Genomic DNA, 17274 nt, shown 5'->3' on the forward strand with positions numbered 1-17274 from the left:
GTCCAGTTTGTTAGATGTTAAGTGAAACCATGTGGGTAGCACATGATCATAGTCACGATGCTTTGATGATGTTGGCAACGACTATATAGCTAGTTTTGTAGCCGAGTTTCTTGGTGCAAATCCAACATAGATTCGAGGAAGCAACATACTCCTTCTTCTTGAAAGTTCATCTATGTCATTCCTTCTGCAAATTCATTTCAATTACTTGTTGAATTTGTTACAAATTGATAGAGAAATTTAGCTCAAAAGTAGCTCAAACACTAACATGGCCTCAAAGCCAGGTTGGATTTGAATCTGGGAGTGAATATGTGAATTTATAAGTGTTTGGCTGGGTTCTCAATTGGGAGCTTAGAAGTTTAAAAATGGCCGGATCTAGCACAGATCTTCGTGTGCCAGTATTCATTAGAGTCAATTATGAATTCTAGTGTGTCAGGATGAAAACAATTTTCAAGTCTCACAATCTATGGAGCTTTGTTGAAGATGGTTTCACATTGTCGAATGAAGGGAATGACACGGATGAGAAGCAAATTCTTGCTAATCAGGATCTCATCTCCAGAGATGCAAGGGCATTGGGACTGATACAAGGAGATGTGAGTAATGAGATCTTTCCTAGAATCGCCAACCAAGAGATTGCAAAGGATGCTTGGATGTTCTTAAGCAAGAATTCAAGGGTGATGCTCAGGACATGGCATGAAATTACAAGGTATTCGCCGTGATTTTGAATATGCTAGGGGTGAGAAATAATGAATCTCTCTCTGATTATCTAGCTAGATTATATGGTCTTGTGAATAAGATGAAGATGTTTGGTGAAACCTTGCCAAATAAGATACTACTTGAGAAAATGTTAATTAGTCTAGCTCTTGCATATGATAATATTGTTTCTGTTATTGAGGGAACTAAGAAATTGGATGAGATTAATCCAAATGAAGTTGTTGCAACTTTGAAAGGATTTGAGCAGAGATTGAAAAGACATACTAAAGATGAGGAAGTGAATGATAAGGCATTTAGCAATCTTAGTATCCAAAATAAAAGTGGATCACAGACCACTGGGTACAAGGGGAAGAAACCTTTCAAATTAAGAGATAAGAAGGTTGATTTTAAGGGTAATGATAGGTCTCAAAATGTTGTCAAACCCTGGTTTAACAAGGAGAACACAAGAGAGGCATGTAAAATTTGTGGAAATATACACTACGGGTGAATGCAAATTCAAAGAGAGGCCTAAATGTCACAATTGTGGCAATTTCAATCATTTTGCCAGAGATTGCAGAAGTAAACCAGTTTAACAGGTTCAAATGGCACAACAAATAGAGGAGGAAACCTCTATGTTCATTGCTTGTGATTCAGTTGTAATTGTTAAAAGTGAACATGTGTAGTATATTGGCAGTGGATTCAACAATCACATGACTTCACATGAGTCTATATTGATTAATTTGGACAGAAGTGTCTCAACAAAAATCAAAATGGGGAATGGACAGATTGTTCAAGCTAGTAGGAAAGGAACTTTGGTGATTGAAACCAAGAAGTGTACCAGATACATCAAAGAAGTAATGCTCGTGTCAAGACTGGATGAAAACCTTTTAAGTGTGGGGCAAATGATGCAACATGGTTACTTCTTATTATTTGTAGATGATCAGGTTGCAATCTTTAAAGATACAAGTTTGGAGAGTCATGTTGTTACAATACAAATGACTTGTAATAGGCGATTTCCACTACTTATGAAGGACATGAATGGTTCTGCACTAAAAGCTAGTTGTGATGGTGATGCTTGGGAATGGCACAAAAGGTTGAGACATTTGAATTTCAGCAGCTTACAGTCCTTATCTGATAAGGAAATGGTGTTGGGATTACCAAAACTCAAGAAGTCATCTGGTGTATGTGAATGATGCATTGCAGGAAAGCAACACAGAGATGTCTTTAGTAAAGAGCTGACTTGGAGAGCAAGCAAGCCTCTGGAATTAATCCACTCAGATGTTTGTGGATCAATGCAGGTCACAACATTTGGAGGAAACAGATATTTCTTAACTTTCATTGATGATGCAACCAGAATATGTTAGGTTTATCTTCTGAACCACAAATTAGAAGTGTTCAAAGTGTTCAAGAAATTCAAAGCCATGGTTGAATTGTAGAGTGGCTACAAAATTATAAAGTTAAGAAGTGACAGAGGTGGAGAGTATAACTCTCATGAATTTAATTAATTCTATGAAGACTTGGGGTTGGAGAAACAATTGACTGTAGCTTATTCTCCATAGCAAAATGGTGTTGCTGAGAAGAAGAACATAACCATTGTTGAAATGGTTAAGAGTATGCTTCATGACAAGCACATGTCTTATGAATTCTGGGGAAAAGCTATTAACATAGCTGTGCACTTGCTCAATAGGTGTCCAACCAAGGCTGTGGAACACAAAACCCCATTTGAAGATTTCAGTGGCAGAAAACCAGGTATTCAGAACTTGAAGGTGTTTGGATGCATCTGTTATGGTCACATTCCTAGACAATTAAGACATAAACTTGATGAATCCTCTACGAAAGGCATATTTGTTTGATATGGGAAAATGGAGAAAGAATACAGGAACTATAATTTGAGTACCAAGAAGATCTTTCTGTCAATGAGTGTTGTATTTGATAAGAAAGGTATTTGGAATTGGAATGCAGAAAATTGTGACAAGCTATCATTTCATGTTAATCTCAATCTACCTGAAATTGATCATTGCATTCAGCTAAAAGGGAGCAAGAGTGTATCACATGAATTCACTGATTCTCAAACTGAGAGTGGTAAGTCAAGTACAGCTAAAGCTACAACAGTCAAAGAAAGATCACTGAGTGATATTCGAAAGCTTGAGCACAGAGTTCATGTGGTGTGTGGAATTCCAGGTAGAGTTTATGACATGATCAAGAGGAGAAGCAATCGAGCCATTAAATATTACTAGTTCTCGATGAATCTGATGAAATGTTAAGCAAAGCATTCAAGGATCAGCTATATACAATGTCTACAGATGTCTTCCACCTGATCTCCAGGTCTGCTTAATTTCCGCTACACTTCCTCCAGAAATTCTGGAAATGACGAGCAAGTTTATGACGAACCCTGTAAGGATCATTGTCAAGCGTGACGAGTTGACTTTGGAGGGAATCAAGCAACTTTTCGTTTCGGTTGAAAGAGAAGAATGGAAATTTGATACATTATGCGATCTTTATGATACTCTTACAATTACACAAGTTGTTATTTTCTGCAACACAAAGCGAAAGGTTGATTGGCTGACCAAAAAGATGAGGAGTAATAACTTTACTGTATCTTCCATGCATGGAGACATGCCTCAAAAGGAAAAAGATGCCATTACCCCAGAGTTTCGCGCTGGAAATACTCACGTCCTGATCACCACTGATGTTTGGGCTTGGGGCCTTGATGTTCAGCAGGTAAGTTCTTGATCTATTTATCTTTTATACCCCATGAATTCTATGGGTGCACATGCTATATGTGTATGTGAAGATATATTGCCTTCAAGCTCTAGCAAACATGTTATACATACATATGCTTTTGCTGCACAGATTTTTCTAATCATGTGATGTTTTCCCTTCATCAAGTTTCCTTGGTTATCAACTATGATCTTCCAAACAATCGAGAGCTATACATTCATTGGATCGGTCGTTCTGGTCATTTTGAGTGCAAGGTATGCATGTATTCTAATTTTTTGTAAGTGTGATATGTTTTCGCCGATGGAACTCGTGTCTGTTTTTGTTATGTATGCCAAAACATATTCTTAGTCTTGTTTTGTTATGTTTTTCAGTTCTAATCATAATGTGCTATAATTTGATTATTGTTTGCAGAGTGTAGCGATAAACTTTGTCAAAAGCGATGATATCAAGATCTTAAGAGACATTGAACAATACTACAGTACCCATATTGACGAAATGTCGATGAACGTTGCCGATTTGATTTGAGAGCTCTGTTGCCGTCCGTCGTCATCATCCTCTAGGCAAACTGCTAAGTCGAGGGGTTTTGAGTCGTTGATTAATTGGCATCGTTGTACTGCTTTGTTAAATATTTTTTGGTCTGAATACACTATTTTAAATAAGTTTTTCGATGAAAACATAAAACTATGGAGTTTTTTCATTAGCATCCTGCTTTTTGTTGAATACACCACGCATAAATTTTATAAAATATATTATTTTATAAGGTATATGTAGAAACATAGTTGTGCCTTCCTTTCCTTCTTCTCTGATGTGGGTGTGTGCGGATAGTATAAGGTATATGTAGAAAGTATGGGGAATGACAGTAATTCGAGAATGTGTTTGAGGTGTATTAAAATAAATATTAATTAAAAATATATATGTGGAATGTATTTAATATGTAAAGTGTATTTAACAGTATGTGAGATACGAATAAAACAACCCTAAAATTATATCAGAAACAAATATGAAAAAGATTAGAATCTACATAATCGCAAAAGGAGCACAATATTTGCGTGGGAAACGAATAATTGCTCCGTTGTTTCGAAACTTTGTCACATATCTCTATGATCAAAATACAAGATTCAAATCTATATACAAATTGGAAACCTTTATATAGTTGACTTTACCCCGATCTCTAAACGTACAGTCAATATATATAGACAGTAAATTAGTAATTTTGTATAACCTACCGTCAATATAGACAGTAAATTAATAATTTTGTATTAAAGAGCTCGGGTGGAAAAATTGTCTACCCCAAAAGGACCATTGTCTACATTCCAAATGTCATGCTTTGAAGTTTAAAATGTGAACTAAGTGCGATGACTTACATTTATCATGTTGCTAATTATTTTCTTTTATCTTTGTCTACATTTTCATTTATTTTCACATTTTGAAAAGAGTTTCATCAATATAAACCTTATTCAATTCGCTCGTATCCTTTTTCAATCATGTTGGTGAAATGAGTTTATTTCCATGCAAATTCTGATTACATTGAAACACGTTGTGATTTAGAATTGAGACTGAAATTTTTTAAATAAGGATGTCATATTTTTCTCATTTTTATTCTAGTAGGTTGCTAACCAGTGTTAAACCAAAAGAATGCAAGATCATTCAATATGCACTCAAACACTTTTGGCAGGAAGTAGGGGTACCTAACACTCCCTCACAGTTATTTTACTACATCCTTATAAATGAATATTTTGTTTCATTTGACTCATTTCAATACTTATACATAACGTAAAATTGACTTGGACAATCGAAAAAAATGAAAAATCAGTATTGAGTGTAATTTTGTAATTTTGTATTTTGAGGTGTTATGGAGAAATTGTCTAATTCCAAAAGGATAATTAGCAATATAAAATATTGGAGGAAACTAAATGGTTATATTCCCGAATTGGCCAATCTTGTATTTTGGAGTTGATCTATTCCTGAAAGTTATAACGCTTGTCATTACAAGTGATTACAACTACATGCAAGAAACTGTTAGACAATAGAATCCTAGTTGGAGTCTAGATATGATTGTAATCCTAATTGTAGGTGTATCCTGTAGGGATAATACCTTGTTGAGCAAGGAATGTAATTGTATATATTTTCATATTCACGTATCAATGAGATATACTTTTCAGCCACACATTCTTTTTCTACATGGTATACAGAGCAGGTTTCAAACCCTAGCTCCTTTTTTTGGCAGTCATCCCTGCCATTTCTTTTTTTTTTTTTACCATGGGAGACTCTTCTTCCGATGGTAGCACCAACCCTTTTTATCTTCACCATTCCGACCATCCCAATCTTGTTCTTGTCTCCAAGAAGTTAAACGGAGATAACTACACGACCTGGGCACGCGGGATGCACATCTCCTTAAGCGCCAAGAATAAACTTGGTTTTATCACAGGTGATATTGAAGAACCCTCATCTTCCGAGGACCCTGATGCTCACGCCTCTTGGAGGCGTTGCAATGATATGATCCTTTCATGGATCCTTCATTCCCTGGAGCCCGACCTTTCCGAATCAGTTCTTTTTTCCACCACCGTTAAGGCCGTTTGGGACGATCTTCGTGAACGTTTTTCCCAGTCTAATGCTCCCCGTATCTTCCACCTGAATCGTGAAATAGCCACTATCTCCCAAGGGTCCTCCTCGGTCTCAACATACTTCACTCGCCTAAAAGGGCTTTGGGACGAGCTCGCCTCCTATAGTGATGCATGCTCCTGTTCTTGTGGCACCAAACATGATCGTCAACAACTTATGCAGTTTCTTATGGGTCTCAATGAATCGTTTGCCGCCGTTCGGGACCAGATTCTTCTAATGAATCCTTTGCCCACAGTCCGCCAAGCCTGTTCCTCTGTTTCTCAAGCTGAAAAACAACGTGCCCTTGGTTTTTCACGTACTGCCGAGCCTCCTGCTGCCATGGTGGTGCGTAGCTCTCCTCGGTCTTCGTCCGATCGACCTCCTCTACATTGCACCTATTGCGGTTATGACTTCCACATCCGCGATACTTGCCATAAGCTTCATGGGTATCCTGTTGGTCATTCTCTCCATGGTCAGCCGTGGAGACCTCCTCGCCGATCCTCCACTTCCGCAGGTTCTGCCCGCAGCAGCGTTGCTGCTCCTTCTGCTCGCAACAATAATGTTGCCTCTCGGTCCATCCAAAGCTCAGCAGGCCCTTCAAGCCCTGGCCCATCTGCTAATCACGCGTATCAGCCCATTTTGGACGATCTGCTTCCACACTCTGGCCCATCAGCCCATCACATGCCGCATCCCACTTTGCATGACCTGCAAGTTGCCATGCCCCATCTTTCTGCCGAGCAGCATCAGCGTCTCCTTGCTGCCCTCAATGACACCACATAACCTACTCCTCAGGCTCATACCGTTTCCCGTGATCACTTTGCCACAGGTTTGTTACCCGTGGCTTCTCATCATGGTCAATGGATCATTGACAGTGGCGCCACGAATCATATCACTTCCTCCGCTTCATGTTTGGTTAATACTTCTGCTTCGCACCTGCCACCTGTTTCTTTGCCTAGCGATGACACCGCTCCAATTACTTTAACTGGCACTCTTCGTTTAAATTCCTTGATTGATTTGGAAGATGTTTTATGTGTCCCTAATTTTAAAGTGGACCTTTTATCGGTTGGTAAACTTACAGATGGATTATCGTGTTCCGTAACATTTTTTCCTTCTTGGTGTGTTTTGCAGGACTTGGTTTCGAAGGCGATGATTGGTGTGGGTAAGCGACATGGCGACCTTTATTACCTCGTGGCCCTTACCTCCTCATTCCCCACCTGTCAACCTCTCTGCAACTTCATCACCATCTCATCCTCATTATGGCATAGACGTCTTGGTCACCCTTCTCATGGTCGTTTGCAAGTTTTAGCCTCTAATTTCCTTCATTGTTCATTTGATTCTAGTCATGTTTGTGATGTTTGTCCTTTGGCCAAACAAACTCGTCAACCTTTTGGTTTAAGTTCAATTTCTACAACTTTTCCTTTTGATTTAATTCATTGTGATATTTGGGTCCAAATCGTCAATCTTCCCTTACTGGTGCTCATTATTTTTTGACTATTGTGGATGATTTTTCCCGCTTTACGTGGGTCTTTCTCATGACGCATAAATCTGATACTCAACAAATAATCAAATCCTTTTTTGCCTATGTTAATACCCAATTTCACACTCAGGTTCGAAGCATTCGTACCGATAATGGAGGAGAATTTGTTTCTCTTCGCAATTTTTTTTCTGATCATGGGGTTCTTTTTCAAACTTCATGTGTTTACACTCCGCAACAAAATGGCGTTGTTGAACGCAAACATAGGCACCTTCTTGAAACCGCTCGCGCCCTTCGTTTTCAATCACATCTTCCCCTCAAATTTTGGGGTGAATTTGTTCTTACCGCTGCTTATACCATCAATCGTCTCCCCACCCGCCTTTTACATAATAAATCTCCTTTCGAGGTTCTCCATACTACAACCCCATCCTATGACCACTTTCGCGTCTTCGGTTGCCTAGCTTATGCCACCTCTATCCATCCCACCACAAAATTTTCCCCTAGGGCCCAACGATGCGCTTTCATTGGTTACCCTCATGGCCAAAAAGCATACAAATTATATGACTTAGAAACTCATCGCACCTTCACCAGTCGAGATGTTATTTTCCATGAAGATTCCTTCCCTTTTGCTGCCACGTCCCCACCTACCCACACCCCCACACCTTCTCTGCCAATTCCCCATTCCCCGGACTTTCCCTATCCACCCCATCCTGGCCCCACGTCACCTTCACATCCTGATCCCTTCCCCATTCCCCTGCCTCCTATACCTGACACCGCATCACACATTCCCCCCTCCACTTCTATACCACCCACTCCTCACATTTCGGTCCCGGACCCCCCTGTCCATTCCTCCACCGACCCTCATCCCACTTCTCCTACCCTACCCACGGCCCCTCTCAGCACCTCATCACCCCCGGCACATCCACCTCCTTTACCCGCCACCCGCACTTCCTCCCGCACTCACCACCCCCCGTCCTATTTAAAAGACTATGTTTGCTCGCAGGTGATTCTGCCTCCACACCCATCGTCTTCGCCGCCCAGTTCTGTCAAAGGTACGCGATATCCACTTTGTAATTTTATTTCTTACCACCGTTTCTCTCCCAATCATCTTTCATATATTTACGCTGTTAGTCGGAGTTTGGAGCCATCTTCTTTTGCAGAGGCTGCTCGTGATCCTAATTGGCGTCGTGCCATGAATGAGGAACTTGAGGCTTTACATGCCAACGGTACTTGGACATTGACTCCCTTGCCTTCTGGCAAAGTTCCTATTGATTGTAAGTGGGTGTACAAACTCAAGCATAATTCTGATGGTTCTATTAAGCGTTACAAAGCTCGCTTGGTTGCTAAGGGTTTCACTCAAGCCGCAGCTATTGATTATCATGACACCTTTTCTCCTACTGCTAAGATGATTACAGTGCGTTGTCTTCTTGCCCTCGCTGCTAGTCAGTCTTGGTCTCTCCATCAGCTTGATGTTAATAATGCTTTCTTGCATGGTGATTTGGATGAGGAAATTTACATGTCTCCTCCTCCTGGTCTTCGGCGACAGGGGGAGAATCTTGTGTGTCGCCTTCACAAGTCTCTTTATGGTCTCAAGCAGGCTTCTCGTCAGTGGTTTGCCAAGTTCACTAGTGCCATTCTTTCTGCCGGCTTTCAACAATCCAAAGCTGACTACTCACTGTTCACCAGAAAGTCCGGTACTTCTTTCACAGCCTTGCTCATTTATGTAGATGATATTGTGATCACAGGCAATGATGTCAGTGCCATTAATTCTCTAAAGTCTTTTCTTCGAGATCACTTTCGAATAAAAGATCTTGGTGATTTAAAATATTTTTTGGGTATTGAGGTTTCTCGATCTCAACATGGGATTTATATTTCACAACGAAAGTATGCACTAGAGATCCTCAAGGATTATGGTTTTCTGGGAGCATGGCCGATTGCTTTCCCTATGGATGATACAAAATTATCTGATCAAGGAGAACTTCTCAAGGATCCTGAAAAGTATCGGCGGTTAATAGGACGATTAATCTACCTCACCATCACTCGGCCGGATATCACATATTCTGTGCATGTTTTGAGTCGGTTTATGGACGAGCCACGTGTACCTCATATGGATGCTGCGCTTCGCGTTGTTCGTTATTTGAAGTCTACTCCAGGACAAGGTTTATTATTCCGTTCTGACAACCAAACCAAGTTAGTTGCATTTTGTGACTCTGACTGGGCAGGTTGTCCTATCACTCGTCGTTCGACTTCTGGGTATTGTGTCTTCTTAGGCAATTCTTTGATTTCGTGGCGGACGAAGCGGCAGAAAACTGTTTCACTTTCTTCAGCTGAGGCGGAATATAGGGCTATGGCCGGTGCTTGTTGTGAGTTAGTTTGGCTTCGTTATTTGTTAAAGGACTTGAACATTCCTTTGGATGGCCCTTCTGCATTATTTTGTGATAATCAAGCAGCATTACATATAGCCGCTAATCCTGTTTTTCATGAGCGGACTCGTCACATTGAGATGGATTGTCACTTTATACGAGATAAGATTGCGGATGGCACTGTCACAACCAAGTATGTTGGTACGGCACACCAGTTGGCGGATTTATTCACCAAGCCTCTCGGGAAGGACAAGTTTTCGACTATGTTGTGCAAGTTGGGAGTTCTTGACATCCACTCTCCAACTTGGGGGGGAGTGTTAGACAATAGAATCCTAGTTGGAGTCTAGATATGATTGTAATCCTAATTGTAGGTGTATCCTGTAGGGATAATACCTTGTTGAGCAAGGAATGTAATTGTATATATTTTCATATTCACGTATCAATGAGATATACTTTTCAGCCACACATTCTTTTTCTACAGAAACGAATCTCATTTTTAGCAAAAAGTTAGAACTGGATATTATAGTTACATTCAGGAAACGAATGATGGTGATGAGGAGACGGAAAGAAGATAGGTGGTCAACAAGAGCTAGATATTTTCTTGAGAGGGTGATAAAAGTTCGCAAAAGGTTCGGCAACGAAAATCAAGGGCGAATTTCATTCCAAAAAACAGAAATTGTGCATTGCAGCCACCAATAACGACAAGGAAGGAACAATCAAAGAGGCATAGTCGAGGTCAGAACCTATCTGATCTAACTATAAATCAGTCACCAATAGCCTTTCTTAGAGAAATAGTTAGTGAAAGGCAAGATTTACAAATGAGAATTGAGGAATGGTGACATAGAAAAAGACACAGTTCCCCCTAAAACTTTCAAACAAGAAATAATTCGTGTTTTTGCCAGTTTCTTGACTCAAATCCAAACAACTATAACTTGGAAATCTACCGTAATTCCATTGGACCACTTGCCGTGGTTTATTTTGAATGTAAGTTTTTGGATGAAAACATAAAATCATATCAGAACCAAGATGCCCATGTAGATCTGGTCAAACAAATACGAAAAATACCACGAATCTACATAAATCGCAAAAGGAGCAAAATATTTGCTTCTGAAACTAATAATTGTTCCGTTGTTTCAAAACTTTCTTGTACATACCAACCTTTGCTCTACTTCCATGGAAGAACACAATATAACATATCAATGATTTACACAATTTCAACTTTATCAATCGCGTTTCAAAGTCTTTGTCACGCAGGCTTTGAAAATCACTATAGCAAGGTACGCCAAGACAAGGGCCATGCTCACTAGTAAGACAAGATGATCGAAAGAAATTTTTTGGATAGTGTAGTTAGTTGACTTTACCACGATCTATAAACCTACAGTGAACAGATAAAAGGTTGGTCTGGACAAAAACAGGATCTTTGGATGGAAGTTTCAAATAATACGACCTGGCAAGCAGGTCAGACCCCTCAACTAGGAGAATGAGGCACGGTTTATTCCATTAAAGCATCATCCACTAAAAAAAATTGATTAAGAAATAAGCATGCTTATTAAAATGAATCTGCGATTTCTAGTTAGGTACCTGGTTGTGGAGACGACGCATGCACCCTTTCCCTCTGTTTCTGCTCTAATGCATACTTCACCGTCATTACTGCAATCTTGAGAACAAACAGAGCTTGCATTTTCCTTTGGAATAGAAGTTCTTTCAGCCAGGAAGTTCCAAACAAACCTTGAAATGTCACCAACGTATCCAAGATAAGGTGTGGAGGAAGGTTCATCAAGCATAACACCAACATAATGGCTCGGGCAGGTATTGGCTGGTGTTATATAGCTTTTCACCAGAGCACAAGAAAGACCTGGCTCACAGTCCAACACGCAACCCACTAGTTCTTCAACTAGTGAAGTATTCACGTTGATGGATGTCAAACCTGAACTGCTTAGATTTTTGGTGTCACTCGCAAGAATGTAAAGGGTGCGTGCTACAAGGGAAGCAGCCGCCACAATGGATGACAAGTTGATATTTGGTGCAGTGAAAAGTCAAAGTACGAATGAAAGAAAAGAGATTTTGGATCACGTTGGTAGCATCAAGATGATTAATCAAGAAAGAACAAAAGAATACTTAAAAACTCACATAAATCATCAAGGTGACTCTGGTACAACTTGTTGGTGAAGACAGTATCAAAATCTTCTAACACAACACCAGAGGTTAGAGAGTTCTGTTAAGAGTAAGGAGCTATTGAGAATTCCATGAAATCAACAATAAAAAACGATATCCATTTTCTTAAGCATTCAATATCTCCGAACAGAACAAAAAGCTAAATATAAAGAAAAAAATGCGTAATTATCTACCTTCTTGCTCATAGGCTTTTGTTTATCTATCAAGAAAGTAGACAATACTTTTGTTTATCTACCTGTATAATAGGTTTTTGTATATAATCTACCTTACATGTTTTGGACCTGATTTGAAAATAGCTGAATTTTTTGGACTTGTATCAAAATGCACTAAATTTTAATTCAATTCATTCGAAATCTCATACGAGATGTGAGATTTGTAGATGCATAAAATACATTAGAAAATCTCTCTAATCTCCTCTAATTCCTCAACTTTTTCAAATTATTTAAAATCAAATTTTAATGGAATAGACCTAGAATGTTATAAACTTTTTTAAAATCTTAATTGATTAAACTCATATTTCTAAGGATTTAATAATGGGGAAACTTGATATAAGTCCAATTTTTTGCTCATACTTTGTAGAGTATATCTACTTTCTAGGTATATATGGAGGTAGACAATACTTTTGTTTATCTACCTGTATAATAGGTTTTTGTATATAATCTACCTTACATGTTTTGGACCTGATTTGAAAATAGCTGAATTTTTTGGACTTGGATCAAAATGCACTAAATTTTAATTCAATTCATTCGAAATCTCATACGAGATGTGAGATTTGTAGATGCATAAAATACATTAGAAAATTTCTCTAATTCCCTCTAATTCCCTCTAATTCCTCAACTTTTTCAAATTATTTAAAATCAAATTCTAATTGAATAGACCTAGAATGCTATAAACTTTTTTAAAATCTTAATTGATTAAACTCATATTTCTAAGGATTTAATAATGGGAAAACTTGATATAAGTCCAATTTTTTGAGCTAATAGTATGAATAATCCAGTTTATTAAAATAAGTCCAATTTGTTATATTTAATTATTTAATTATCAATAGTTATCTGTTCAATAATAAGATTTATTATTAAAATCAAATTTCTTCCCAACTATCTCTTTGCTTATTTCTTTTTATTTATCTTTTTGTTATTTCTCATTCTTCCTTCTACTTTAAACCCTATTTATAGATTTTATTTTAATTTTTGTAATCAACCTATATCACAGGTTAATTATATTTATGTACCTATATGACATTTTCTTTTTTCTTTTTTTTTATAATCAACATGTCACATATTAATGTGTCTTACTTGTAGGTATGTTATGTTTTTTCTACATTTTAATTAGGTTTCATATCTCACGTATAGGTATTGAGTTAGGATAGAATGTTTTGCACATAAATTTATGTTAGTATATTAATTTTTTTTGTTATAAGATATTAATTATATTTTTTTAGAGTTGGAAAATGCATAATATTAGAATATTTTAATTAATTTTTAATATTTTTAGAAAATATAAAATGAGTATAAAAGAAATAAAAACATATAATTAGATAACCGAACTCATTCCTAAAAACGCTCTATGCTTTTGGACCTCGATCTAAGAGTCCCTTTAATAAATTATCTTAAAATCCTAATCGAATACACATTGAATTTCAAATAAACATTTAAAATCCTGATTAAGTCCTCCTAGATTCATTTAAAGAAAACCCTCAAAATTTCAATTGAATACACCTCCTAAACGTTATATTCTTCTACTGCCTTATATGGAATTTCCGTACAAGTAAACTGCGTGTGTCTCCTTTGGGTTCTACAAAACAAATGGGCTCTCAATGGGCCTTTTCTCAATGGGCCTCTTCTTTCGTTAATCAATTGGGGAAAGAGTCTCCACTTCCGACGTCGCAACGCAACGTCCACACCTTCCATTTCTAATTCTCTCCGTCGTCATAGCTCACAGAGCTTCTGAAAGCAGCAAAATCGAACACATTGCTAGTGCGAGCTATCATCGACAGCAATGGGGTTGGGATCGCTTGCTTCGAGGGCCCTGAGGCCCACAGCGTCAAGGCTCCTCAGCTCTCAGAACCCTGGACCATTCTTCTCCTTCCACAGGGCGGTCTCAACCACGCCGGAGCTCCAGAACGCCGACCAATCAGCGGCGGCGGCCCAGCCCGACCCCCCCGCAGATCTCCCTCCTCGGACCCCTGTGGGCGGGGCCCGTGTCCACTTCCCGAATCCCGAAGATGCCATCGAGGTCTTTGTCGATGGATACCCCGTCAAAATCCCCAAGGGATTTACTGTGTTGCAGGCCTGTGAGGTCGCCGGCGTTGACATCCCTAGATTCTGCTACCATAGCCGGTTGTCGATCGCCGGTAACTGCCGTATGTGCCTTGTTGAGGTTGAGAAGTCGCCGAAGCCCGTCGCCTCCTGTGCCATGCCTGCCATGCCTGGTTAGGTTCCCCTCTAACCTCCATTTTCAGCTTGTGTTAGCTGTTTGTTGCTTCAAATTTCCAATTTTCGGACTTTCTTTCCGGGTTTTCTGTTTGTCGAATTCCTAATCTCTTTAGTGTATAACTTAATTGACTATTGTTGTTACATGTTTCCTCCGTAGAAGTGTGAATTATGATTCTATTTCACACTAGGATTTTCGGTAGTGCACAATTTTGCGAGGTTCTGATTATTGTTTTTGGATTCACAGTAACATTTTGATTTTGATATGATATTTTGTTAATTGAGCAATACATTGTTTGGCTATGGCATAATTTGGTTGTGGTTACAGTAGAATTAAATTTTACTTTATCTTTTTGTGCATAAAGTTGTGATTTTTTGACAAAAGTTTCTTCTTAGGCATGAAAATTAAGACCGATACACCAATAGCAAAGAAGGCTCGAGAAGGGGTGATGGAGTTTCTGCTGATGAATCATCCCTTGGATTGTCCAATTTGCGATCAGGGAGGAGAATGTGATCTGCAGGATCAGTCTATGGCATTTGGATCTGATCGCGGCCGTTTTACTGAGGTGAAGAGATCCGTAGTTGATAAGAATCTTGGTCCTTTGGTGAAGACTGTAATGACTCGGTGTATTCAATGTACAAGGTCAGAATCCAGCATTGCCTCTTCTTATACACCACATATTCACTACAGTTCTAGTGAACTGTATGATTTTTTGGTAAAATTTCTTCTAGTGTAATCTTTTTTATTCTAAAAAAATACACATTTTATCCCTTCATGCCTTGTTTTGAAGCATGAGAAACTATTTACTGAATGATTGATCTATTTCTTGTTTGGTGTTAGTGTATTTTTCATTTTTTTAGTGATGCTACATATTGTCGCAGTTTTACCTCTAAAAGTACACAATCTCTAGTGTTGGTAGTCTATCCCTAGTGGTTTGCGTTCGACAGTGAGTTACTGAATGATTGATCTATTTGTTGTTTGGTGTTAGTGTATTTTTAGTGATGCTAAATATTGTCCCAGTTTTACCTCTAAAAGTACACAATCTGTAAGAGTTGTTAGTCTACCCCTAGTCTATTGCATTTAACAGTGAGTTACTGAATGATTGATCTATTTGTTGTTTGGTGTTAGTGTATTTTTAGTGATGCTAAATATTGTCCCAGTTTTACCTTTAAATGTACACAATCTGTTAAGAGTTGTAAGTCTATCCCTAGTGTATTGCATTCGACAGCGAGTTATGACATTCGCAAATCATGTAGTCCATGATGTTTTCTCTAGGTAGAGTAAGTTTTCAAATTAACAACGTACATCACATTGTAGTTAGGGTTTAAGTTTATCACCTTCTTAAAATAAATTTTTGATATATCAGAAAACAGTTGCATCATTCATCGGCTTGGATAGAGCTCTTGTTTTAATTGTAGTTGCAAGCTTCTGATATAGAAAGCGCGTTTGGTTGAACAGGTGTGTCAGATTTGCAACTGAGGTTGCGGGGGTTCAGGACCTTGGCATGTTAGGTCGTGGCAGCGGAGAGGAAATTGGGACTTATGTCGAAAAACTTATGACAAGTGAGCTTTCCGGAAATGTGATAGATATCTGTCCAGTGGGAGCCCTAACCTCAAAACCGTTTGCATTTAAAGCTCGAAATTGGGAATTAAAGGGAACAGAGACCATTGATGTTACTGATGCTGTTGGATCCAACATTCGAATTGATAGCCGAGGTCCAGAGGTCTTGCGCATCGTCCCACGATTAAATGAGGTAGATTTTAGTAGACTACTTTTGATGATTGTTATCTCTGAGACTAATATATGCCAATGATGCTTACACTAAACTTCAAAACTTACAACTTGCATAGACTAAGATTTTTAACGTATGATGTAAGGGCTGATATTAGTCATTTTTAATTTCTTAAATATGCATAAATTCAAGTGCCAAGGTAGCTGAGATAAAACAGTTCTGATAATTGATGAATCATTAATTATTTCTTTTATTCTTGTTAATTGGATCGTTTGTTTTATTCATCTGCAAGTTGACAGGTCAAACTTCACTTGCTTGCTTCCCTCATCCTTCACCTTTTTTATTTTATTTTATGAACAAACGATACTATCTACACTAAGGGGGTGGGAGAGTGGGCTAAGCCTCACAATGGGCTTACCACTAGACCGTACTACTTTGAAAACCTTATAAAACAGTGGGTTCCAGAAGAAGATTGGGGCTCTCCAAATGTGAGGCTCAATGGAGGGGTTGGGCCCAAAAGCTTAATTGTTGTGAAGTGTGAATGAGAAGGTGAAAAATTAAGGATAAACATCTCAAACAAAGGGGCCTCAACTCTTTGGGGACTTCAGTATGGGCTGCATGTAGATGTTTGGGACTTAAATATTGTCACTAGGCTCCAGAAAAGCTCATGGGAAGACATTATTCAAGGCGTTAATTTGTTTTATTCTTGCTTCCAGTTTTGGTGGGTAATGGGGAAAGGGTGAGGTTTTCATAAGAGTGGTGAGCGGGGTTTAATGCATATGCCTTTCTTTTCCTAGACTGTACAGATCATCATTCTCAAATCTTTTTCATGTACTTTAGTTCCTGTCATCATCCTTTGAGCGAGAATTTTGGGTTTCATAGGAATTTTAATGCTCTGGATGTTCGGGAGCTATTGTCCTTATTAACTTGGTTAATGGGTGTAGTGCTGGTCTTGTACAGGGTGGATAGGGGGAGATGGATGTTGGAGGCCGAAAGTATTGCCTAAGGCACAGGTGTTAGCGTGGTTTACTACTCACTGGAGTGTTAACACTTGTGTTAGCGTTAACCATCTGTTTTTGTACTAG

The 17274-nt window shown here is 38.7% G+C and overlaps 1 protein-coding gene and 1 pseudogene across 1 annotated transcript; both read left to right on the top strand.

Moving 5' to 3' along the window:
* Window positions 1-2552: 2552 nt before the first annotated feature.
* Window positions 2553-3936, top strand: LOC126633976 (eukaryotic initiation factor 4A-III homolog; annotated as a pseudogene).
* A 9967-nt stretch (window positions 3937-13903) lies between these two features.
* Window positions 13904-16270, top strand: LOC126633977 (NADH dehydrogenase [ubiquinone] iron-sulfur protein 1, mitochondrial-like). The gene is made up of 3 exons (XM_050304479.1): window positions 13904-14455; window positions 14853-15099; window positions 15916-16270. Exons 1-3 carry the CDS (start codon window positions 14023-14025, stop codon window positions 16268-16270), a joined length of 1035 nt encoding a protein of 344 aa, XP_050160436.1. The 5' UTR covers window positions 13904-14022.
* Window positions 16271-17274: the final 1004 nt, after the last annotated feature.

The sequence above is a fragment of the Malus sylvestris genome, chromosome 9 (genome assembly GCF_916048215.2).
Source record: "Malus sylvestris chromosome 9, drMalSylv7.2, whole genome shotgun sequence".
Lineage (NCBI taxonomy): Eukaryota > Viridiplantae > Streptophyta > Magnoliopsida > Rosales > Rosaceae > Malus > Malus sylvestris.